Genomic DNA, 24,422 nt, shown 5'->3' with positions numbered 1-24,422 from the left:
GACCTTTTGGTGAAGGGCTGTCTCGTTATTGTTCGCCGAATGAAGCGCCGTAAGAGAGGGAAATGAGCCGGGTCACTCATGCGCCTCCGCCGGCGGGGACTCACTGTGAAACAAACTGGACGAGCTTCAGCTTCTGTTGGGGAAAAACAGAGACTTTTATTCATCTTCTGTTCTGTGCTTCACGGAGACGTGGCTGTGTGGATCAATACCAGACTCTGGCTGGCTTCCAACTCTACAGAGCGGATCGCAACACAGAGCTGTCCAGCAAAATAAAAGCTGGAGGTATCTGTTTATATTAACAATGGCTGGTGTACCGACGTGATTGATAACGTTGATGATGTCATTCAGCAGCACTGTTCTCCTAATCTGGAATTTTTAATCATAAACTATCAACCGTTTTACTCCCCCCATGAGTTTGCTCCATTCATTCTGGTTGGTGTTCTCATTCTGCGGCACACCAACGTGCACGACGCACAGCACATGCTGGCCGACCAGATACTGTGAGTGGAGCAGACTCCCTTGTTATTGTTCTTGGTGACTTTAACAAAGGAAACCTCTGCCAAGAACTCCCCAAATACAGACAGTTTATGTCCAACCAGAGAGGGGAACACTTTGGATCACTGTTACACCACAGTTAGCAGTGCCTATCACGCCGTTACACGCGCTCCACTGGGACACTCTGATCACGTGATGGTCCATCTGATTCATGCTTACAGGCAAAAACTAAAGCTCTGTAAACCTGTGGTGAGGACATCAAAGAAATGGACCAGTGAAGCTGTAGATGATCTTCAGGTGTGTTTGGATTGAACTGACTGGGACGTTTTCAAGAAGGCTACCAACAATCTAGATGAGTGTACAGAGGCTGTGACGTCCTACATCAGCTTCTGTGAGGACACCTGTATACCAACACGCACCAGGTTGAGTTATAGCAATGACAAACTCTGGTTCACAGCTAACCTCACACAGCTGAGGTAGGAAAAGGAAGAGGCATGTAGGAGTGGCGACCGCGCCAGGTTTAAGGAGTCAAAGTACAGGTTTAGCAAGGCGGTGCGAGATGCTAAACAGTTGTACGCAGAGAGCCTACAACACCTGTTCTCAACAAATGACTCTGCTTCTGTCTGGAGAGGCTTCAGACAGAGCACTGGCTACAAACCTAAATCCCCCCACTCCATGAACAACTCACGCCTTGCCAACGAGCTGAACCAGTTTTAACAGCTCACTGGAGTCATGCCATGTGCCAGCCTGCTTCAAAGCCTCTGCCATCATCCCTGTCCCCAAAAAACCAAGGACCACGGGGACTAAATGACTACAGACCCATCGCCCTGACCTCTGTGGTAATGAAGTCTTTTGAGTGCCTTGTGTTGTCCCACCTTAAACCATCATAGACCCACTCCTGGACCCTCTGCAGTTCGCCTGCAGAGCCAACAGGTCTGTAGAAGAGTCAGTAAACATCGTCCTTCACTACATCCTCCAGCAACTGGACTCCCCAGGCACCTACGCCAGGATCCTGTTTGTGGACTTCATCTCTGCTTTCAACACCATCATCCCGGCCCTGCTGCAGGACAAGCTCTCCTAGCTGAGCGTGCCTGACTCCACCTGCAGGTGGATCACAGACTTCCTGACGAACAGGAAGCAGCACGTCAAGATGGGGAAACTTGTCTCTGACTCCAGGACCATCAGCACTGGTTCCCCTCAAGGCTGCACCTGCAGTCACCAGTCTGTCAAGCTCCTGAAGTTTGCGGACGACACCACCCTCATTGGGCTCATCTCTGGTGGGGATGAGTCCACCTACAGGTGACCTGGTGCAGCCAGAACAGTCTGGAGCTCAACGCTCAGAAGACAGTGGAGATGGTCGTGGATTTTAGAAAGAGCACAGCCCCACCCTCCCCCATCATCCTGTGTGACTCCCCAGTCACCACTGTGGACTCCTTCCGCTTCCTGGGCACCATCATCTCCGAGGACCTTAATTGGGAGCATAACATTACCTCCCTCACCAAGAAGTACGTAGGAAGATGTACTTCCTGCGGCAGCTGGAGAAGTTCAGCCTGCCAAAGACAATGATGGTGCACTTCTACACCGCCATCATTGAGTCAATACTCACCTCCTATATCACCATCTGCTATGCTGCTGCCACTGCCAGGGACAAGGGCAGGCTGTAGCGTATCATTCGCTCTGCAGAGAAGGTGATTAGCTGCAATCTTCCATCACTTCAGGACCTGCATGCCTCCAGGACTCTGAGGCGAGCAGGAAAGATTGCAGCTGACGCCTCCCGGTCACAAACTGTTTCAGACTCTCCCCCCTGGCAAGAGGTTGCGGTTCATCAGGACCAAAACCTCTCGCCACAAAAACAGCTTCTACCCGTCTGCAGCTAGCCTCATCAACAAGACCCGGGCCCCCCACTGACACTCCCCCCCTTTCAAATAATATAATTATCTCTGCACATGTAATTACCACTTCATGTCATATGATGCACGAACCTGGCACATTGCACATATTTGTTTTTAATTGCAAATTGTTGTTGTTCCATTGTTATTTTTATTTTTTTATATTGCCAGTTATATTATTTTTGTATATTTTTCTGTTATTCTTATATAACTTGCATTTGTTTATTACATATTTATATATTTCTACATCTATTTATGTCAGCTGTATGTCTGTCTGTGTGTAGCACCTTAACACCAAAGCAAATTTCTTGTATGTGTAAAACTTGGCAATAAAGCTCCTTCTGATTCTGATTCTGATTCTGAAATGGCAACAAAGTACTGTACACTATCACTGTATTTCAGACTGCAAAACAAAATTTAGCTCTAGATGGTCAGCGCTGGTGCTTGTCCGTACAGCAGCAACTATGTGAAAATTACTCCTGACTTATAGTTAGATAAACTAAAGTCTGACATGAGTGTTGAGGTATTTGGTAAAAGGTGTTTAATCTGATGTTTCCTGCTTACAGCGAACAAGAATGACAAGACTGAGAACAAGACGGGAGAGGCCAAGAAACCCAAGAGTACAGGTAACAAACTAAGAGAAAAGACAGACAATACTGTTTCAATATTGTTCTCATATAACTAAATGTCATGAGAATAAAATAGTTTTTATTAATGTGGAAAATTGTTTTAACTCACACTGCACATAAATCGTGTGTCCTTTTTGCACAGCCAGAACCTACTACTTTAACGCTCACACTGAATGGATCAATTGACCCTTCACTAAGCCACGCCCCGAATACTCAGCTGGCCAATCACAGCGCAGTATAGGACTTACTATAATTGTGGTCCGACACTTTCATTGCTGTGCTCCATTGACTAGTATGCAAAATTAGTCGTTTTCTAGCTTTTTTTGCTGTATTTCCATATCCAAGTTATGGTCAAAGCTGTTCCTGGAGCACTTTTAATAGTTACAGTCGCTACCCCGAGAGGTGTAGAAAACCTAAACAAATCCAGGAAAATGTAGGCTGTCTGTTGTTTCTAATGTAACATACAGAGACCTGTACAGAAGCAGTGTTGATCCTTAATATTGTTGTCCTCTTTCTCAATAGTCAGTAATAATACGGGGGTTCACTTTTACTCTGTGATCGGTAGGGTTGAACTTCTGTCTTTATTTTTTTTACGTCTGCCTGAATACAACCTTTAAATGCACAATGCAACTGCAAAACTGTCTGCTTCTTTCTGAGATTGCTCTTTCCAAAAATGAGTAAATATTTCTCTAGGGACTCCAGTTATAGACGGGCAATGCCTTGCTAAAAGTCCAACAGGTCCGACAGTTTGTCAGACTCAGCAATAGTAACTAAGTAGGCCGTGGCTTCACGAAGGGTCAATTGACCGACGTGGAACTCACACTAAACGACTCACACTTTTCACACAATTCATCACTTTTCACACAATTTATCCATCCATCGTCAACTGCTTATCCTGCGTACAGGGTCGCAGGGGGCTGGAGCCAATCCCAGCTTACATCGGGTGAAAGGCGGGGTACACCCTGGACAGGTCGTCAGTCCATCGCAGGGCCCTTGACAATTCAATTCTAATTAAATTTATTAAAATTTTTTACAGACACTTGTTGAAACAATGTTGATAAAGAGAGCAACTACTATGAACAGAAAATAAGAAGTAAAAAAAAAACTATAGAACTGCAAAGGTCTGGAAGATCAGTAACTGGCAGTTTATCAGGCATCCCCCCCTCAAAATGCATATCAAACAACAACAGGTCTGGCAAAAATCTGGCCAATGTGCTTATGGCTTAATCGATAGTGTCTACCAGGCTTTAGGGAACAATGACTGGTGTGGCATAATTGTTACTGCCTGATTAGAGCAATTATTACAGTACATAAAAGCATGGTGATGTTATATGTTGATCAATACCAGTACCTCAATGATGAAAACTGAGGTCACAAACTCCTCTTCTTTCCTCTTATCTCATTGAAGTTAACACTCATTTTACAAGCCAAACAGCAGTCTTTTTAACTAGTCTAAAAATGGTCACTAGTGTTACTATTGTTATGTAGGGCAGGCTTCAAAAACTGAAAAGTTTGGTCTCATCTTGAATTGGAGCATTTGCAGATGAATTTCATACCTGATATTTAGTTAGTTATGATCCACTAAAGTTGTAAACCCCTTGTAGTTAGGGACTACAGAGCTGGGAGGGACAAGTAAGTGAGATTTAACTTAACTCTGTTTGGGAGGTGAGAGGGAAGGTTTTAATTGTGTGTTGTTGACTGTTTTTTAAATTTATTTCTCTGTAGCCCGTCCTCGCCCGGCCTCCACCACCACTCCTGCTACTCCGGCTGCCTCCACTAACGGTGAAAACACCTCCGCCCACCGCCGCCGGGTCATCACCAAACCCCCTGTGCCCAAGCAAACGCCACTGGAGAAGAAGCCACCGGTGCCCCGTGCTCCTCGTACCCCTCGGCCCATTAACGCTCCAACACCTGATCTGAAGAACATCCGGTCCAAGATCGGATCCATTGACAACATCAAGTACCAGCCTGGTGGAGGAAAGGTAGGACAAACCAAACAGTAGAAGAAAGGTCTATAAAAATCTTCAAAACTTCTAAATCATTCTGCAGCATTTCAAGATTACTGAAATGCTGCAGAATGATTTTCTTGTATCAGCAAATGATTTGGCACTGTTTCACATGTTTTCCTCAGAGGGCTTCCTCTACTCTGGGACCAGACTGGTGTTCAGAATAAATGCTAATCAATCTGTCCTTGAAAAGTTAACACTGTATTGAATATCAACTTGTTGATACATTGCACTGATTAACAACCTGGAAGCTGAACTGCAGTCATTAAAGAGGCTAAAGGCTGAAATATGTAGCTAAAAAGCTGAAAACAAAATACTGTCAAAAGCTGGAACAACCTGAAGTTGAAATGTGCCAGCTGACCTCCATTACCTAGTAATGCTAAAGTTGAAATACATGTTATAAAAGCTTGAGCCTTAGCTGTAATACTGTTAAAGCTGCATTTACCATAAAAGGTAAAAAGGGGTGGAATAGAAGCAAAGAAAATAAACGTCCTTAAAGAGCTGAACATTTTGTAATTTAAATGGCTTCACAAGTCTGCACAGGTATTAGTCGAATGAAAAATATATAGAAGAATAAATTCTAAAGCATTGCTGAAAATGCATGAATGACATTACCAAAACCAAAAGAAGCTAAGAGCTGAAATACATTGCTTGAAAAGCTGAAAGCTAAATTGTAAAATTGTTATTGGTTTTCACTTATTGCAATAAATCATTGAAAAAAGCACAATATTTTATTTAGTGTTAATGGTAGGAGCATAAATGTCCTTAAATACCACTTTTTTTTACATTCGAATGGTTTCACTAGTTCATAATAAGCAGAAGTAGTAGTTGACCGAAAAACACATGAAAGAAGAATAAATTATTATATATATATATATATATATCAATGATGTTGGTCTTGCTGCTGAAGACGCTCAGATCCACCTATATGCAGACAACACCATTGTGTACACATCCGGCCCTTCATTGGATACTTTACTAACAAACCTCCAGGAGAGCTTTAATGCCATACAGCACTCCTCCCATGAACTACATCTATTACCATACTCCGGTAAAACTAAGTGCATCCTTTTCAACCGATTGCTGCCCATACATGCCAGTCTGACTCACCACTCTGAATGGGTATGAACTAGAAAATGTGGACACCAACAAATATCTAGGTGTCTGTTTAATTCAGAGAATGATCCCCTGGCTCCTCCAGGCTGCATATTGAAGTGTCCTTGGGCAAGATAGTCTGAGAAAGTTGGGGCCAGTTGTCACTTTCTCAGGCCAGTTGGGAGGGAGTTGTTATTTTATCACTATACTATGAACAGTTGCTCATGGTTATTGGCTTGAGTTTCAGAGTCAGTGGTGCCCCCTTTTTCAGAGGTCATTACCATTACATGCTAATTGAAGAGAGGGCAACAATCTATCTCTATTACTATCTTTCTGTTTCCCTTTTCTGGCTTCCCATCCAACCTTTAGTCTCCGATCGTTTCTCCAGTTCCTTTGTCTCCCTTTGTCGATTCACTGACTGATCCTGTGCATGCTTTCTATATTCCACTGTTATAAAGGTACATATCATGTCATGGACTGACATGGCTCAGACACCTGTGTGACAGTTTGTTTGGGGAAAGGTTTGCCTGCTTTATGCTTGGCTAGCCTGGCTCTCTTCAACATTAGGAATTATACCTGGCAACACATAAAGATTACTAATTAGCACCTATCTTGTTGATTTTTTTTGAATGTTGCAGTGAGTCAGGCTAGCTGTGTATATATATTTTTATATATATATGTATATCCCAGCTCCAGCTTTGTAGTAAATGTACAGACATGAGAATGATATTAATCTAATCATCTAACTCTCAGAAGGAAAGATCTTCCAAAATCTTTACAATTTAAAAATTATGATACATTTTAATTATTTAGCAAATTACTTACAGTACATACATACAGTACATACATACAGTACAATAAGTTATTGTTTTCCATGCATTTAGTTATATGAAAGTGATATCGATCTTCTCATCAAATACTCACACCAAGAACAACAAATGAAAACAAATAAACAACACAAACTAACTAAGAAGATACAAAGTCTTCAGAGGTGCTGGCATGCATATATATATATATATCCCTAACCTTGGAGGTGTTTTCTGTGTTTCCAGTCTCATGCACTTTACACACGCAAACTGAATAAAACATATACAGTGGGTACGGAAAGTATTCAGACCCCTTTAAATTTTTCACTCTTTGTTTCATTGCAGCCATTTTCCAAAAATCAAAAAAGTTCATTTTATTTCTCAGTAATGTACACTCAGCACCCCATCTTGACAGAAAAAACAGAAATGTAGAAATTTTTGCAAATTTATTAAAAAAGAAAAACTGAAATATCACATGGTCATAAGTATTCAGACCCTTTGCCGTGACACTCATATTTAACTCAGGTGCTGTCTATTTCTTCTGATCATCCTTGAGATGGTTCTACACCTTCATTTGAGTCCAGCTGTGTTTGATTATACTGATTGGACTTGATTAGGAAAGCCACACACCTGTCTATATAAGACCTTACAGCTCACAGTGCATGTAGAGCAAATGAGAATCATGAGGTCAAAGGAACTGCCTGAAGAGCTCAGAGACAGAATTGTGGCAAGGCACAGATCTGGCCAAGGTTACAAAAAATTTCTGCTGCACTTAAGGTTCCTAAGAGCACAGTGGCCTCCATAATCCTCAAATGGAAGACGTTTGGGACGACCAGAACCCTTCCTAGAGCTGGCCGTCCGGCCAAACTGAGCTATCGGGGGAGAAGAGCCTTGGTGAGAGAGGTAAAGAAGAACCCAAAGGTCACTGTGGCTGAGCTCCAGAGATGCAGTCGGGAGATGGGAGAAAGTAGTAGTAAGTCAACCATCACTTCAGCAATCTACCAGTCGGGGCTTTATGGCAGAGTGGCCCGACGGAAGCCTCTCCTCAGTGCAAGACACATGAAAGCCCGCATGGAGTTTGCTAAAAAACACCTGAAGGACTCCAAGATGGTGATAAATAACATCCTCTGGTCTGATGAGACCAAGATAGAACTTTTTGGCCTTAATTCTAAGCGGTATGTGTGGAGAAAACCAGGCACTGCTCATCACCTGTCCAATACAGTCTCAACAGTGAAGCATGGTGGTGGCAGCATCATGCTGTGGGGTGTTTTTCAGCTGCAGGGACAGGACGACTGGTTGCAATCGAGGGAAAGATGAATGCGGCCAAGTACAGGGATATCCTGGACGAAAACCTTTTCCAGAGTGCTCTGGACCTCAGACTGGGCCGAAGGTTTACCTTCCAACAAGACAATGACCCTAAGCACACCGCTAAAATAACGAAGGAGTGGCTTCACAACAACTCCGTGGCTGTTCTTGAATGGCCCAGCCAGAGCCCTGACTTAAACCCAATTGAGCATCTCTGGAGAGACCTGAAAATGGCTGTCCACCAACGTTTACCATCCAACCTGACAGAACTGGAGAGGATCTGCAAGGAGGAATGGCAGTGGATACCCAAATCCAGATGTGAAAAACTTGTTGCATCTTTCCCAAAACGACTCATGGCTGTATTAGATCAAAAGGGTGCTTCTACTAAATACTGAGCAAAGGGTCTGAATACTTATGACCATGTGATATTTCAGTTTTTCTTTTTTAATAAATTTGCAAAAATTTCTACATTTCTGTTTTTTTCTGTCAAGATGGGGTGCTGAGTGTACATTACTGAGAAATAAAATGAACTTTTTTGATTTTTGGAAAATGGCTGCAATGAAACAAAGAGTGAAAAATTTAAAGGGGTCTGAATACTTTCCGTACCCACTGTATGTCGATGACTTAACATTTTCCATTCAACAGGAGCTTATTGGTCTTCCAACCTTTCCATCCTCAGTATTTAGGAATTTGACTGGTGTTTTTCTGAACAATAGTACTTACTCCAGTAATGTGATATTTGATGTTGTTTTTCTGGTTTTGTAATTATCCTTTTACCCTTCTTTGTGCTAACATTTGATAGTGTCTTTTCACTAACATATAAACTGTATTTTAGTGGTACTAACCTACTGTAATTCATTGATATGTTTTGAAAACATCTGCTCCAGTTTACAGTTTACTGAATGGTTTCCATTATCCATCTGATACAGTACATCTGATTGGCAGTTACACATATCTGGGAGGGTGATAAACCCTCGGGAGGAGGTTAGGTTCACAGGATAAGTTGGAAAACCGTCAGTTTCTCTCTGACTCCTCCCCTCCTGCAGAGCCTGAGGCGGCTGTCTGACACACCGTTTCATTTCCTCATTCATTCTGTCGATATCAAAGCACATATCTGAATGCATGTACATCTTTAAAAACTTTAAAATCCCGGTTAGATAGGCTAGTTTTTTACCCAAACATGATCTTGAGCATGACCGCTTCATGATTAATCTGTCATCGATGTAAGGACAGATCTCCGCACATCGTGGATTTAGCTAGCACTAACCAGCTTCACTTTTCCAGCAGTTGGGGAATCAAAAGACAGACTTTTCTTTGTCCTGAGAAGCTGACACACTGTAACTGACACATACATTTACTCCACTCCACTATTTTCCTCCACTTGCATTCACTGTCACTTTCTGGCCCTCGGACAATCAAGCACTCGCTATGCACACGTCCCGATCCCTTACAGGAGTTACGCTGCTCTTATAACAGCACCTTTCACGTAGATGTTCTGTGAAGAACCAGGAGAGGAACCTAGATCATTAAACTATATGCTACTTAGCATATAGTTTAATGATCATGGGAAATTTTAGCAGTGGCGGTCATAATTCAGCAGAGGCACAACGCCACTTCTGAATGAATATAGGGGAAACACTGTCAACATTTGCCTTGTGAATTTGATCCATGCTGTTATATTCTATACAATAATATGCTTCCCTTTTGAATTACTGTAACAACCTATACACTCATTTGATTGGCCCAGCTACTAACCCATTTATTCAGTACCCCCTCAGTTGTCTCCACCCCGCCACCTGCTCTTTGACCTTATTGTGCTGTGGCATGTGGTTTGTTGGAGGTTGTACTGACTAGGGGTTGCTTGTCTCCCCAGGTCTCCTCCACTCCAAACAACAAGACTTCCGATCCCTCCACCCCTGCTGCCAAGACCAGAGTGAGTCCCTACCATCTACACCCTTACACTAGAGAGTGCATTGGGATTTGGATCCCGCGGGACCCAGTGCAAATCTCGCGGGAGCTGGCGATATAAACTTTGCTGCAGGCAGGAGTGGGTGGTCAAAATGAAAATTTTAGAATATGGTTCCTTTATGTGTGAGTGAATGATCACACTGTCTTGAAATAACTGCTGGTTTATTAAAAACAATCATGCATGAACAAATCGACGTTAAACAATTCCTCGCTAGTACATTGCAGCTTGATAATAACATGGTAATAGTGGGGTAATACTTTGATAATAAAGAGGTAATAATTACTACCATGCAATTGCCAAAGTAATAACCAAGTAATAGCTTGGTAGTAACTGGGAGTGTATCTGGGTAATATTAGAGTGCAATGTATGTAACAGGGTAATAAGGGGTCAAAATAATGGGGAAACACATTTAAAGAGTGCAATGCTTACGAAAATGTTACATGTGTAAACCACATGTGAACGCTCAACATGTGAACAGTGCACTGGTGTTCATCACCTTAAAGGGATACTTCTGCAGAGAGTTATTTGACATTTGAACTCAACTGCCAAACAAACACACAGACGCTCTGCTCCCCAAATTCATGCAACCTGTACTACTCTGAGCTACTACTCTACGCTGAAATATGGCAGAATCCACAGCGTCTGCTGGCCAAGGGCAAGTTAACCTCAGCAAGGTGGCAGGTTTTGTGCAGTACTCTAGAAGAACAGAGTAAAAAAACTAGCAAGTTATTTGAAATAGTTTTTACAAAAATACAGTGAGTCAGGAAGTACAGGGGAGACTTATTTTTCTCCAGAGCTGAAGTCGATGGTAACTTCTGGGCTAACCCCCCTTCACTCTTTCAACAGTTGGCAAGCTACACATGGGTGCTCCGCTTTAGTCTTGAAAAGCTGCGGTCTTTATTCACCGGTCATTGTAACTTAAACTGTACATTTACTAAACAAGACATATTGCTGATCTGTTTCTCTCTACCGAACGGGTACCCATTCACACACACTCACTCCACCACATACACACACTGACCTCTGTGGTAAAGCTGACAAAGCTAACCAGTTGGGATCAGACATCACAAACAACAAACAAGACAGTGCTGACCCATCGTTTGTGTGAAACAGCAACACTAACGTTACTCGCCTGTCCAGTAGAAACAGAGCGACCTCCACATCGGTTTTCATTCTTTTCAAATCTTGGAGGTTTATCCAGCATTGAAACACCTCACCGATGTTACCACGCCCATGCATGGTCATATAACTACTTACACAATTTGTACTCTCCTAGAGTCCCATACTGAATCCAGCATGTTCCGTGTTTACAACTTTCTCTCTCCCACTGCTCCCATGCCTGAGCAGGAGTGCCCCCATCATCTTTTATGCTCGCTTTGCTTGTTCACCTGAAACTTCAAATAAAAAAGTTTGTACTGTTACTCTTCAAATAATGTCAGTGTTGTCCTATGACGCCAGATAGTGTATGCCATGTTGTGTTTTGGGGTATTTTTTTGGGTCTTTTTTTCTTGTCTGTTTTTATTTTCAAAAATGCCGAAGGATTTGAATGAATGGTTTGACATTTTTACAGTACACTACCCTGCAGAGAATTATATTCATATTTGTTGGCAAAACACAAATGGATACTTTGCCTGGTTGCTGTTTTTGCATCAGAGACACTTGCCTCTAACAGTGACCGAGATGTGGATCTTGGACACAGATATTCATCTTGCTGGTTTATGCTTCAGATCTTCAGATCTGATCGTTTAATTAGTACTTTTTGTATTTATGGTGTCCCTTTTGAACCCGAGATGATTTTATTTGTTTGTTCATTCATTCATTTATGTTTTCCTTCTTTTTCACTTTGGCTATGTTTGTTGTCTTTGTGATATAACCCTTGCTGTGAAATTATTTACCCTGCTTGTAGACATAGGTGAAAGTCGAAATATCAAAGAGATGGCATTCAACACATGCCACATTATTGATTTTGGTCATCATTCAATATTAAGGTCCAGTGGGCCAAAATCCATGTCTCTTGAGTTTTGCTTTAAGAAAATCCAGGGATCCTGGCAAACCATACTCGGAATTTGCAGTTCAGTAATTTTTCTTAGAAATGTGGGACTGGCTGCGGGGCAAAACAACAGGCTAATGAGTGTTGTTTTTTAGAATGTACCACTTGAAGTAAAAGGAACATGTTTTGTCTTCCACATCTTGTTGTCTGCTTAGAAGAGCATGTGTTAACCACTTTAACACACAATCACTGATTGTCCTGTGAAATATTCTTTTGCATGTGCTCTATCTCCTCTTCCAGTGCTTGTCCTGTGTTTGACCGTTTTTGGTTAATACTGTTTATGGAAGCACTCTGTTGTTACTCAGTTGGTATCCTCGTCCTTTGGTACAGCATTTACTTTTCTAAGAATTCAAAAACATTTCCTAAAAGAATCTGTCCAATTAGCAGTACCCTCATTTGAACCATTATGATTTTGTTGCATAATATCCCAAAACCATTTTTACAGTGCCATGTTCTGATTAAGTTTTCACATAATGCAGCCAATCACTCAACTCATTTGATTTGAATGACAGAATCTCTTCCATACTAACAGAGCAAGGCTCCTCTGTTTCCTGTTAACTCAAGCTGCCAGCTGATCTGCTCTTCTCTGCTGCCCTTTTCTGTCTGCCTGTCATACTTTTCTTTTTTCTTTCTTTCTTTTCCCTCTCTGTCTCCTCACCTCCTTGCTTGTCTGTGTGTCTGCCTGCCTGTCTTTAGGTTCAGATAGTGCACAAAAAGCTGGACTTCAGCCATGTCACGTCCCGCTGTGGCTCCAAGGACAATATCAAACATGTCCCTGGAGGTGGCAATGTAAGTACTGCTGGCGCTGGAGGCAGTCTCTAGTTAGGGTGGATGCATATCACATTTTCTGCTAATTTTGCCTCATTCTGGCTGTCTGGCTCAATTGGGAACCTCCTTTTTATCCCAGCCACAAAAATACCTAATTTGTCACAAAGGGATGGAAGATGAATTTGTGGTCTTGGTATGTACATTTGGCTCACCATGGCTAGATGCATAGTAAATCGCTTACACCTGATTAGAGTGTATTTATGCAGAAGCGGACATAGTTCTTAAAACTTAATCACAATGATATAGGATGATCCTTATTTGAAAAGATTGGATACTTACTGGTAAGAAATCAAATTAGTCTGGCTACAGGATACAGTACATTGGAATCAGTCTGGAATCAAATCTAGTGTTATTCCTAATTTAATCTCTGCACACAGATTTTAGAATCCATCAGGGCGAGAAGCGTCAACTACAACAATACAGAAAGCAATTTTTTTCCAAATATCAAACATTTACATGAACAGGTTATCATTTTCAGTGTAATTAAGAATAAATGCACCGTAATTGGCACATTTACGGCTCATTTAGGATTGATTTTACTTAAAATGAACTGACCACAGGTCCTTCTGCCCACCCTTCTAAATGTTGTTCCCATCTGCTCCAAACACCTGCAGCACTATCATACTCCATCCTTGGGCTGCTATACTGGAAATGGTCAAGTAGAGGCATTAAATAAAGCTATAGGCTAGACCGGTCACACATATCACAATGTCAGCAACTGTTTAGTTTTAATACCAAAGAAACCTGTAATCTCATATAACAAATCCATAGGATTAATTTCCTTGTGGATCCTGAAATATGCCATTTGGTACACATCATCAATTTAAACAGTTGTCGTGAAAATGCTCTTAAGCTTACAGAAATCGTAATTATTGCCAGAACATATGTAACATTAAAATGGAACTCCAACAGTTGGAATGTGGATTGTACATATCCCTATATATATTGATGCAGCATGATCTTATAAAATACATTACTATATAATTATATCATGTAATTATGTTTTGTCATGCTACTCAATTGTCTTTACTTTGGCTTGTCCATTTTTTTGATTACATTAGGTGCTCGGTACATTGTTATGTTGTTGTTTACATGTAAATGTAAAACAATAATGCAATCAAATGTACAACACATGTAAAAGTATGTTCCAAAGCATGTTCCACATAATACAAACAAATACTGTCCTATGCTAGTTGCACCGATATTCAAATTTTACTGGTGTGTTTCCTCAATCTAAAATGATCAAATATTTGTGTTTATATTATAAAATCGTGTCATTAATATTTTAACTGCCAGACATCCTCTAATGAGGGAGAGCTCTAATGTCAATCAGGCAATCAGAACTAATCTAGTTTGTTTTCGAATAAAATTTTAGTCCACGTACTGTTAAGTCTCTCTGTTTGCCGTCAAATTTTGTAAATATGATTGATCTCATCACACAGGTCACCGGTTCTTAAAATCCATCAGTGCCAGCTACTGTCAGACTAATCAGGATGATTCCTTGTGATCCTGAACAAACACTCTCATCATGTGACACCGGTCTAAGAACTGCCTTCTCCCATCTTCCAATTATAGCTTGTCTCAATTTATTTGCATTAATGGAGCATCCTTTACCAGCCTAACAAAACAAAAAGGCACCTTCAGTAACAATTAAACAGGGCAAAGCAGGGAATGAAGCATGGGTAGATAGTCCAGCATTTGCTGTGTTGTATCCTTTTTCCCAAATACTCATTGTTTTGTACTGAATGTTATCCTGTTTTTAAATGCACCGGGTGCATCATAATGGATGAGAGTGATTTTCTAAAGTGGATAGAGTGGACGCTGAAGTATAGATGCATTGTACTGGATGCGGCATCTTTATGAGTTAGTATAAAGAGGCTACATTATGATCTCTCCTCTTCTTTAGGTGCAGATCCTAAATAAGAAGGTTGATTTGAGCAAGGTGACATCCAAATGTGGCTCCAAGGACAACATCAAACATAAGCCAGGTGGATCTTAAAACTTCGATTCTACTCCCTTCAAACGCTACTTTATCCTATGCTGGTCTCATACTAACCTTCTTTTACCTCAGGTGGAGGTGATGTGAAGATTGAGTCCCATAAGCTAAACATTAAAGCTAAGTCTAAGATTGGATCCCTGGATAACGTGGGGCCAGGCAACGGACAGACCAACGGACACAAGGTCAAACTTTAACACAGTCATTAACATCATCAGTTGATAGACAGTTAACTTCTCCTATTCTGCTGACTCATTGTGCTTTTACTGGTGGACACCACTACATGGCGTGGTAGCACTATAAAAAAACATAGTGTTCTTGTGTGTGTGTCCCTGCCCTTGTGTTTCTATATTTGGCTACAGGAGGAGAAAACAGAGGAGAAGACATCTTCACCCCCAAGTGGTGCTCCGACAACAGGACCAGCAGGCGTTGCTAAGGCAACAGCACCAGGAGGAACTAAGGAGAATGGAGTGAAGGACCCCACACCTACTCCTTTTGGGGGTGACGGCCTGAGGGAGCCCCTTAGCATAGACAAACGCATCACTGAGACAAGTAGGTGCAAACAAATACAAACAATCAGTTTTAAAAGCAATGAAGTGCTTTAGCCAACTGTCCATTTGCGAAGCCCTCCTTTTTGTTGCTACACTTATCAAGCTTTCCATTCTTGCACATATGTAGCTTAGAATTTTAAGCATGGCAGTTTTACCAATCAAAATTCGTAGCAATTTTTCTAAACAATGGGTCCTTGATTTTAGAAAAATTTATAGCCGGCAATCATGGATTTGGTTGGCTGAAATGGCAACTGTTGTTTGCAATAGGTTAAAGCTCTATGAGTTAGTTGAAAACTGACTTTTTAATGTGTAAAGCTCTGTTGTTTTTTTTAATGACGATGACGAAGTTCTCAAGTACGGCAACCTGTGGACTGAAAAGTTAAAAAGTGCCAAAAAATTTAGTTGCTGGAATGGCCACTTGAGGCTGGCCACATAAACCCCCATGTTAAAGGATATTTCGGTATTTTTAAACCTGGGTCCTATTTTCACATATTTTGATTTCAAGATGGTGAAGGCCAAGGCCATAAATAATATATTTAGCTCCTTTTTGAAATAACACTAGATTGCTACTGCAGTAAGCTAGTTAGCTAAGCACGGTACAATCCATTCCATACTCTTTTGCTCTCTAGTTTTTGCTTTAACATGTAGAAATCCAAAACTTGACAGGCCTGACATGCCTAGTTATGGTTGCTAAGCTATGACTTGACAATCGCTGCTCAGGGGTTTAGTAATCTTTCAATTACAGAGATAATGGACAGTAAATGAGTAAATATCGTGCATGCAATGCAAGGATTTGTGTGTATAACTGTTCTCTGCTATGTGTCTGATGGAGTGGAGTGGTAAAAATAGCACACACTTTGCAGCTAAATGAAATTATGGAACCTACAAAGTAAAGATTAGCCTGTCTTAATGGATAAATTCCACTGCAGCAGGCCTCTAGATTTTCTGACTTCAGAGGGATGACTTCTACCACCCAGTGCGGTTGCCAAGCTCGGCCTAATTGATGGATGGTTGTAGTGTTAATGCAATAAAAACCAGGAATGTTTAATTTGGCCCATAATTCATATTAATTTGCCCCAGACAGTGAGAGCATATTAGCTAGAGTCCAGCTACTGCTGCGGTCCAAGCATCACGTTTCTCACTTTTTCTCTCCACAGATTGAGTCCCAGTGACGTGTAGAGTTTGGACACGCATGGCGCAGGCCGACTTGCCAATCAACCGACCAACCAACCTACCACGGCGCAGTCACTTCCCTCTTCCCTTCATCTCGCCCACCGCAGTACTGAACTGACCAATTGTCTCTCAGTGTTTCTCTGAGGTCCGCCTGCCAGCTTCCTGCTACCAACCCTGATCTTTGACCTCTTTACGCCCTCTGGTTGCCCTTTGGCCCTGCCCACCACAGCACTTGCTGTTTGTCTGTGTTTCTCTGTGTGGGGATCCACCAGCTTCTCTACTGATAAAATTCCCTTGTAATCACTGATTTAGAGGATTTCAATCCCATATTTAATAACCTTAAACGCAATAAACCCACTATCGTAGTCAATGCTGTATGGATATTGAGCATAGCCAATTTTTTCACAGAATATTTCCACCTATGAGTACAATTACTGTTTTATCACGTGTCCTTATAGCGCAAAGACCCTGCTTCAGAACTCAGTTTCTAAGGCTAATCTATGGTCTCTATTATAAGCTTTTACAATTCAAAACCACTTTGATCTTCCAACCTTGTTAGCAGACCTATGCCCTACCTCTATTCCCAGTCCTGGTCCATTTAGCTCCAGACCACACTAACCAGCTGAGGGCCTGCTACTGGCCAGCAGCAGGGCAAATACTGTCAAGTCTGCTTCAGATCAACACGTTCCAGCCTCCCAGCCAGCTAGCCAGCCATTATTTTCAAATAGACAGTATCTACAGCACTGCACATTATCTAATTAAAGGTAATTCTACAACTCACTCATCAATCATTATTTCCCATTAGATCTCTTGGTATCATTGCACCAGTTTGTCTCCACCAAATGTATTACAATACTGCTTCTTTATCTCTGGACTTGATGCTCACAATTAACAGTGATCAATGCAGAGGACAAGGACTTATATAGAGTAGAGGGGATACAGTTTGGAAATAGATCTAAAGTTATCATTCGAAATCAGTACAGAGAAGTCAGAAACTATTAGGATGTTAGACAATTCGTGTTCAATAAAAGAAGAATTTATCGAGAGTACTTGCAGATGACTTTATGTGGTTAGTGCATGATAATCATCAAGAAAGGTAGGCGTAAAGTGATGGGAGAGCTCTGTTGTTTCACTGGGTGGTCTTGGCTCAAAAAATTATTTGGCATCTAACAGGTATTTGATCTCGAAGTTAAGATCACAGCATTTGACTCTGAAGTAGTGAGCCAATCTGAAGGAGGGATTAAAATCAATTTATTGCGGAAGAATCGTCATGATCAGTGGTTTTGCTCATGCTGGCAAAGTAAAACTGTGACATTGCTTTGACAAGCTAATTTCCACCATTGACCAATGTCAAGCCATCTTATATGCGCTGTGCTTTGAGGGATCGGAGAGCTGTCCAAAATGTAGGAAGCTACGGTAGTATTATGAACTACCTCTGTTTAGAGTATAAACAGCTCCACAAAAGAGGAATAGTTCTAAAGTAATAATTATGAGACTTTTGAATAAATGGTCTGAACATATTTTCCCATTAGCAACTGTGCTAACAAGCTTGCTTGATTAGCAGGCTTGCTCTCTTCAGTAAGTGAATGAAATGACAGTCCTAGAACGAAATATCTTTTTTGGGACTGACTTGCACTAGTTTTCAATCTTGAATCTACTTCGCCAAGCAACTAAAACTACATAGTATATCGAGGCACGGATGAATTTCACCATACCATTTTGTGGTATGATCGGGCCTTAAGACAATATTCGTATAGACTTAGTAACCCTTGACCTTTTAAATAAGCTCACATATGTGACCCTTTGCATGGCAAAAGGAACTAAATCCTTTAGTATAAATTTTCTGTTTAAGACTGTTTCTGCCACAGAACATGCAACCCTGCTCTCCTGCACCATAACCCTTTGGTTCCCACACTGTCTAATCGCTTGATCCAGTAACCCCCCATTTAATCTTCAGTCCCACTCATACACCTATAGACACTCCTGTGAGGATCCTCAGCAGTCACCCTGAGCTGTGTCTAGTATTTACAGTTCATATGTGGCTATTAGGGACAGACAGATCCTTCCTTCTCTCACACATGTAGCATTTCCTGGTCATGTGGAGAGTGGGTGGGGCTACATAGCCACATCCTAGTTTAAGTCCTCCCACTAGGCGGTACATCTTTGAATCTTCTATGCCCTTTTTGACCAAATTAGCTTTGGTTCTTGAACCAGTTCTGTTCAAGATTCTTGGAACACTAATGCTATCTAGCAAAGTAGCCCAACCAGTTTTGAGCAGAACATTATAATCCAGGATGCGTCATCAATGGAGGGCTATTGGAATATGACACGCCCATTTTTGTTCGCACTTCAGGTCAAGGAAAACCTGATATTTTTTGGTTCCTGCTCCACCTTTCGGGTTGCGAACCAGTTTATTTTTGGTCGAAATTCTCCAAACGGTTCAAAATTCAGTGCGCGAACCAGAACGGAGCTAGTTCCATGTTGGTGGAAAAGGCCTATCTGTGAGACCTGCTAACTTTCTTCACACACAAACACTCTTACACGTAAGCACAGATATTGATAGGAAAGCACACACATGCTTGTTGGTGTGGATGTACACACACACACACACACTCAGAACAGAAATCAGCACACAAACAGTATATTCACAAACACAAATCAGCACGCTAAAATAAAAACGGTATGCTGTTCAGCTTCATAGAAGAATTTCTCTGTGCTAGAATGAAACCAACTCTTTATTGTGCTTTGGTGGTCTATGCTAATATTTTTAAAACAAGGATGAGCTGTGTGTGTGCGTTGGTCCTGTCATAGTCAGTGTCGGACAGTTTCATCATAGGCTCAGCTCATCCTGCCTCCTTCTCGTCTATCCTCTTCCTGTGTTTCATTCCAACTCTTTGACAGCAATACAGTGATCTTAGTTGGGAACGCGATGTACACACAGAGAGATGGACAGAGACAGAGAAGAGCCATAGAAGTTAACCGGTAGTTAAGAGAGGAGTGAGTTCACTTGCAGGAAGAACTGTAAAGGGAATAATGTTACATTCATGGCACGTCTGAAGTTGGCATTTTCTTTGCAACTTTTTATTGATTTACTAATGTACTTAATAGAGACTAGTAGATTCAACATACTAAGAGCTATTACCAAGCCACTTTAGGTGACTACTGTAGTACTATAGTAGAAAATTATCAAGATGTTCAGAGTTTCAAGTTATCTAGTGTCTCTGGCATATAGTTTACTTAACATCTGTAGTGTAAATAGATGGAAGTAAATTGCTTTTTAATTGCTTTTTTTTAAAACATTTTTGTTCTGCATTTTCTTGTTCTTTGTTTTGTATAGGATATCACTGGAAGTTATTACAAAAGGTTTATTTATTAAAAACGTGTTTTACTAAACTCGACAGCATGAACTGCCCAGCTCCAAAATGCCATGAATGCAGCAGTATTTCAGCAAGGCAGAAGTTGTCTTTATAATGAAAAATCTCTAGTTGTAAAATAGAGAACCACATTTTAAGCGATAACAACACCTAAAATTGTAGGGAACATTTTTTGTATTATTCTAGGGAATCATCTAAATTCAGTTTTGGCATTTTAGATTCTATTAAAACACTGTGAAATTACTTTGATTTACAGACCATAAGCATTCTTATGTGTCACACCAGTATAATGAGTAGAAGCAGCCATCTTAATGGAGATCTATCTACTCACTGTCTATGCATTGTGCATTAAAGGCTGGGAGGGTCATCGCTGAAACTATGAAGGATTAGTGACGTGTTTGTAGGGTGTTGTCGTACTTGTCAGATGTGTGAAGTGTTACTACTGCATCCATCCTGTAGAGAGTGCTGCTTAGCCTCTGGAACACTGATAGTCTGGCTCTGAGACTCATCAAAGGCTGAGTGAGAAACCTTACATCATTAGAGAAGCTTCTGTGGAGTTACATCCTGCTGTCATTTAATAAGCTTTGATGGCCACTCTATACTATTGTGTCTGGAATACTAAAAATCATGTTAATTATGTACAGCTCCCCTTAAAACCCCAAAGTCTTGTGCTCTTTGAACACAGTCTTGGTCATTTATTGAAGCACTGACGTGATATAAAAGTTGCTTTATTGTATATTGGTAAAACATTGTCAACTGTGTACTGTACATCTGTGCTTTTGGGAGCAAAACAGTCTTGGTAGTTAGAGACAGTTATGATAATCAAAGAGCAAGTGATCAAATAGTCAAACAAAAAAGACTAGACTAAAACTAAAAACACCATATAAGCATTTTAATATTGTACTCTTCCCTCCAAATCATTCCCATGAGTTGCCTAAAAGTAAAACATCAGACATGACATCTGTGTGGATCATATGTGAAAACGACAATGTGAATCTTTCTTTGGGAATAGAAGAACAAAGGGATGAAAGCACTTTGATAGGTGTAGACAGTGGTCCGTGTATATAAAATAGGAGCAAGTTGTAGTCTTAATGTGTCTTGGAAGCTATGTATGTTCCCATATGACGGGATGATCTGATGTTGTGTATCATGGATGACGCATCGGTAGCCCTTTATCTTGGTCAGCTTAGAGGATTTTAGTGTAACTTTGGTCACCTGTGTTGTACAATTGGCTATGATGGTTTAACACTGTCCGGTGTGTCCCCATGTTGTTCCCGTCAACATTCACTGGTTATTACTTTCTGACCAAGCTACAAAGTCTCATTTACGAAGTGGGCAAGTTCCTTCTTATCATTAAATTTAAAGGATGCCTCTGGTAGAAGGGTTTGCCATGAATGAATTTCACTCCTTTAAAGTATAAAGTAAGCATAAAGTATGTTAAGTCATTGTATGTGATTTTCATGATCCTAAAACAGTGACAACTGACAATGTGTTGAGACACGAGAACAGTTCCAAAGCTGCATGGTTAAATAATTTTAATGACAAGCATTCAAACCTGTGAGGTTGATTTCGCAACCTGTAAAACAGACATTAGATTTGATGAAAATGATGCACTTTACGTGTGAGGAGGTGAGTGATGTTATCCAGACAGCTACCAAGTTTTTGTAAGGGAAATTGCTAATGATGAAGATTGTGATTCTGTTTTGCAATGTATGAATCTACAGGCTATAAACTAAAAAGCAATTCCAGTTAAGTAAGTTTGTAAAACTTAGTACATGTGATTTAAGTGAAGTCATAGTGAAATAAAATTGGTTGTTTTCCACGTATTTGTTAAGGATTTTGGAAGGGCATTCTTGTAGAGAGCTGACAGGAAATGAGATGGGTGATGACGTGACACAAACGTCCCTGGACACGGTCAGCATCTTAAACCGTTAGGCCAACCAGGCATCGCAAAGTGAATAGTGATTAAGCTAGATTCATGCTTTTAGTACTTAGGATTATTTGTGGAATAAATTTAACATTGCAATTTTGCAGCTTGGACAAAAGGCAATAATCAGATTCACTCTGATGTCCCCTCACAAATGTTTGATTCCCCAGTTATAGAGCTTGAATACCACCTTTCCACTAGTATCTTACACTGTCCCTTGTATATATTTTCCACCACGTTTTTATCACTCCAGAAGTAACTCAAATAAATAAAACAACAAAAAACAAAAAAAAAACGTATTAACACTGAGTGAAGGATGTTGACAGATGAGCTTTCACCTCCATAGACCTGTTACCGTTAGGGTCAATAATGGTATTATAAGATTGAAAGCATCAGAAAGGAAAAGTGTACTTTTCTTTTTTCAGAGTCTGCCTTTGTCCTCCAAGAAAAGAGCTGCTTAAGTATCAAGAATGTTTTTAAAATGTATTAAAGATGCAAGATTATGAATTCATGTATGAGGTTTGTCTCTGTTCTGTTTTGGAAGATATGTCATATATGGATACACTATTAATGGGATTCATGTTGACGGGCAGGAAGGGAGGCAGTGTGTGTCATGTTTGGTGAGGTCTAATACGTGGCTTAACAGAAGTATCACAGAAAAAAAAACCTGGGATCACATAAAAACAAAATCGCACACATTGGTTGGCAGACTTTACTTCATTAAAACAGTAAGAAACAAAGTGTTTTCCACTTCAGTTTGAAATGCACTACTCTACATGTGACATGTGACACACATTGGTCAGCCCTTACTCCCGCCTACCGCCACCCCCCTGTTAGACTTTCCAGGCTTAGTCTTTTGGCATGTGGTAGAAAGTAATGTTCTGTATTAAACAGCTCTTATAGACACCGTGTCATACCTACCAACACAAGATTGGATGAAAGGAGGACCAAAGTATTTTCTCAGTGTCAAAAGAAAAAGGCTGAAAATAATGGAATATTTTAGACCAATTTGCACAATTTAAAAGCATATGGTATATTAATGGAATTTTGAATTTGAATTGTCCTCCTAAGAGAGGCAGCTAATTGCATGAAATGTAACTTGGAAAAAGGTTAAATCCAGAACAAAAGGGAGTGTTGGTAGATAAACACCTGGAGCCCTTAGCTGTGTCTCCCACCTACAGAGGCTTGTCAGCATCACAGCACTGAAAAGTAGCTTTCTCTACTTGTGTCCTTTACCACATATACAGCAACTACCAGATGGTAATCCAGTTAAAAACCAATATTCAAACTGTCTGTTTATCAAGGAGAGCACAAAATTAGAACTCTGTATTTTTACATGATAAATACAGTATTGATTTTATTCATGAGACAGGCTTTGTCCCAATCTGTCTTTACACATTTACAGGAACCAGGCAAAATAATCTACTTTTCAGTGCCGTGGAGTGGGTCCACTATATTGCGTGCTGTGTTATTCTGTAGGGCACAACACCATAGCAAGAGCATGCAGAAGACAACAAACTGCTGGTTGTTAGAGGCATCTGTCCCATTAGATAGAGCTCATCTCCCCCTATAATTCTGAATATTTGGTATGAAAGAGTTGTTCATTGTGATTAATTGTTAACCAGTGATGTGAATATTAATCATGAAATAAAAAGATGAGCAAAAGATCAGGCAGCGTCACAGTCATTTCTTTTACATTATAAACATTTTATTGTTTATTTTATTTAGTTTTTGTTACATATTGGTTGACCTTTTTAACCAACAGTATACCATAATCAGCAGTTAACCCAAACTATACACTCTACATTTAGCTACAGTGATGGACTCCATCTTCTAGTTGTATGTTATTTTCTGATCAGTAGGCCCACAGACCATCATCTTAAAAATCATTGCATTTGAAATATAGCAGCATCTGGACTGATGGATGAATTTCAATGTATAGTACTGTTTCAGAATCTCAATCTATCTAATTGTATTTGCTAACTGAGTGTATTTGGGTTGTGATGCTTATGCAGGTTGTATGGAATTGCAGGTCTGAAACTACTTCCTCTTTTTAAATAATATATTATATTATGATATTGGTGTCTGAGCTTGGCATTGGAAGCTTTTCAAAGAAAGACAGTGTGATAAAATATACACTACACCAATGCGAGGACAAAGATAATGACATATTTTGGGAATTAATTACTTATGACTCCAAAAAGTAGGACTTCTCAAACTTACTTCCTCATTCCTATAATGTTTTCATATTACACCTAAATATTCACAAACCTGATATGTCTTTTCCCTTTTTTTTCCTTTTGTGTTCTCAGACATCAGAAATTCATTG

The 24,422-nt window shown here is 40.5% G+C and overlaps 1 protein-coding gene across 5 annotated transcripts in view; it reads left to right on the top strand.

The window, feature by feature from the left end:
• map4l (microtubule associated protein 4 like) overlaps positions 1-23,763 on the top strand; it is a 100,134-nt gene extending 76,371 nt beyond the window's left edge. For 4 of the 5 annotated variants that reach the window (XM_038718837.1, XM_038718839.1, XM_038718836.1 and 1 more), the window contains 8 exons: positions 2,951-3,010; positions 4,739-4,995; positions 10,099-10,158; positions 12,941-13,033; positions 14,979-15,060; positions 15,144-15,253; positions 15,431-15,620; positions 16,777-23,763. In XM_038718837.1, coding sequence (XP_038574765.1) covers positions 2,951-3,010; positions 4,739-4,995; positions 10,099-10,158; positions 12,941-13,033; positions 14,979-15,060; positions 15,144-15,253; positions 15,431-15,620; positions 16,777-16,781 — 857 coding nt within the window. In that variant the 3' untranslated portion in view covers positions 16,782-23,763. The remainder of the gene's footprint in view (positions 1-2,950; positions 3,011-4,738; positions 4,996-10,098; positions 10,159-12,940; positions 13,034-14,978; positions 15,061-15,143; positions 15,254-15,430; positions 15,621-16,776) is intronic. The other variant, XM_038718838.1, reaches the window with a different exon arrangement.
• The last annotated feature ends 659 nt before the right edge of the window (positions 23,764-24,422 follow it).

Source organism: Micropterus salmoides, unplaced genomic scaffold (assembly GCF_014851395.1).
Source record: "Micropterus salmoides isolate LMB-PRFRI ecotype aquatic unplaced genomic scaffold, ASM1485139v1 Ms_hic_scaffold_14, whole genome shotgun sequence".
NCBI lineage: Eukaryota > Metazoa > Chordata > Actinopteri > Centrarchiformes > Centrarchidae > Micropterus > Micropterus salmoides.
This window is presented reverse-complemented; position numbering and strand designations above follow the sequence as displayed.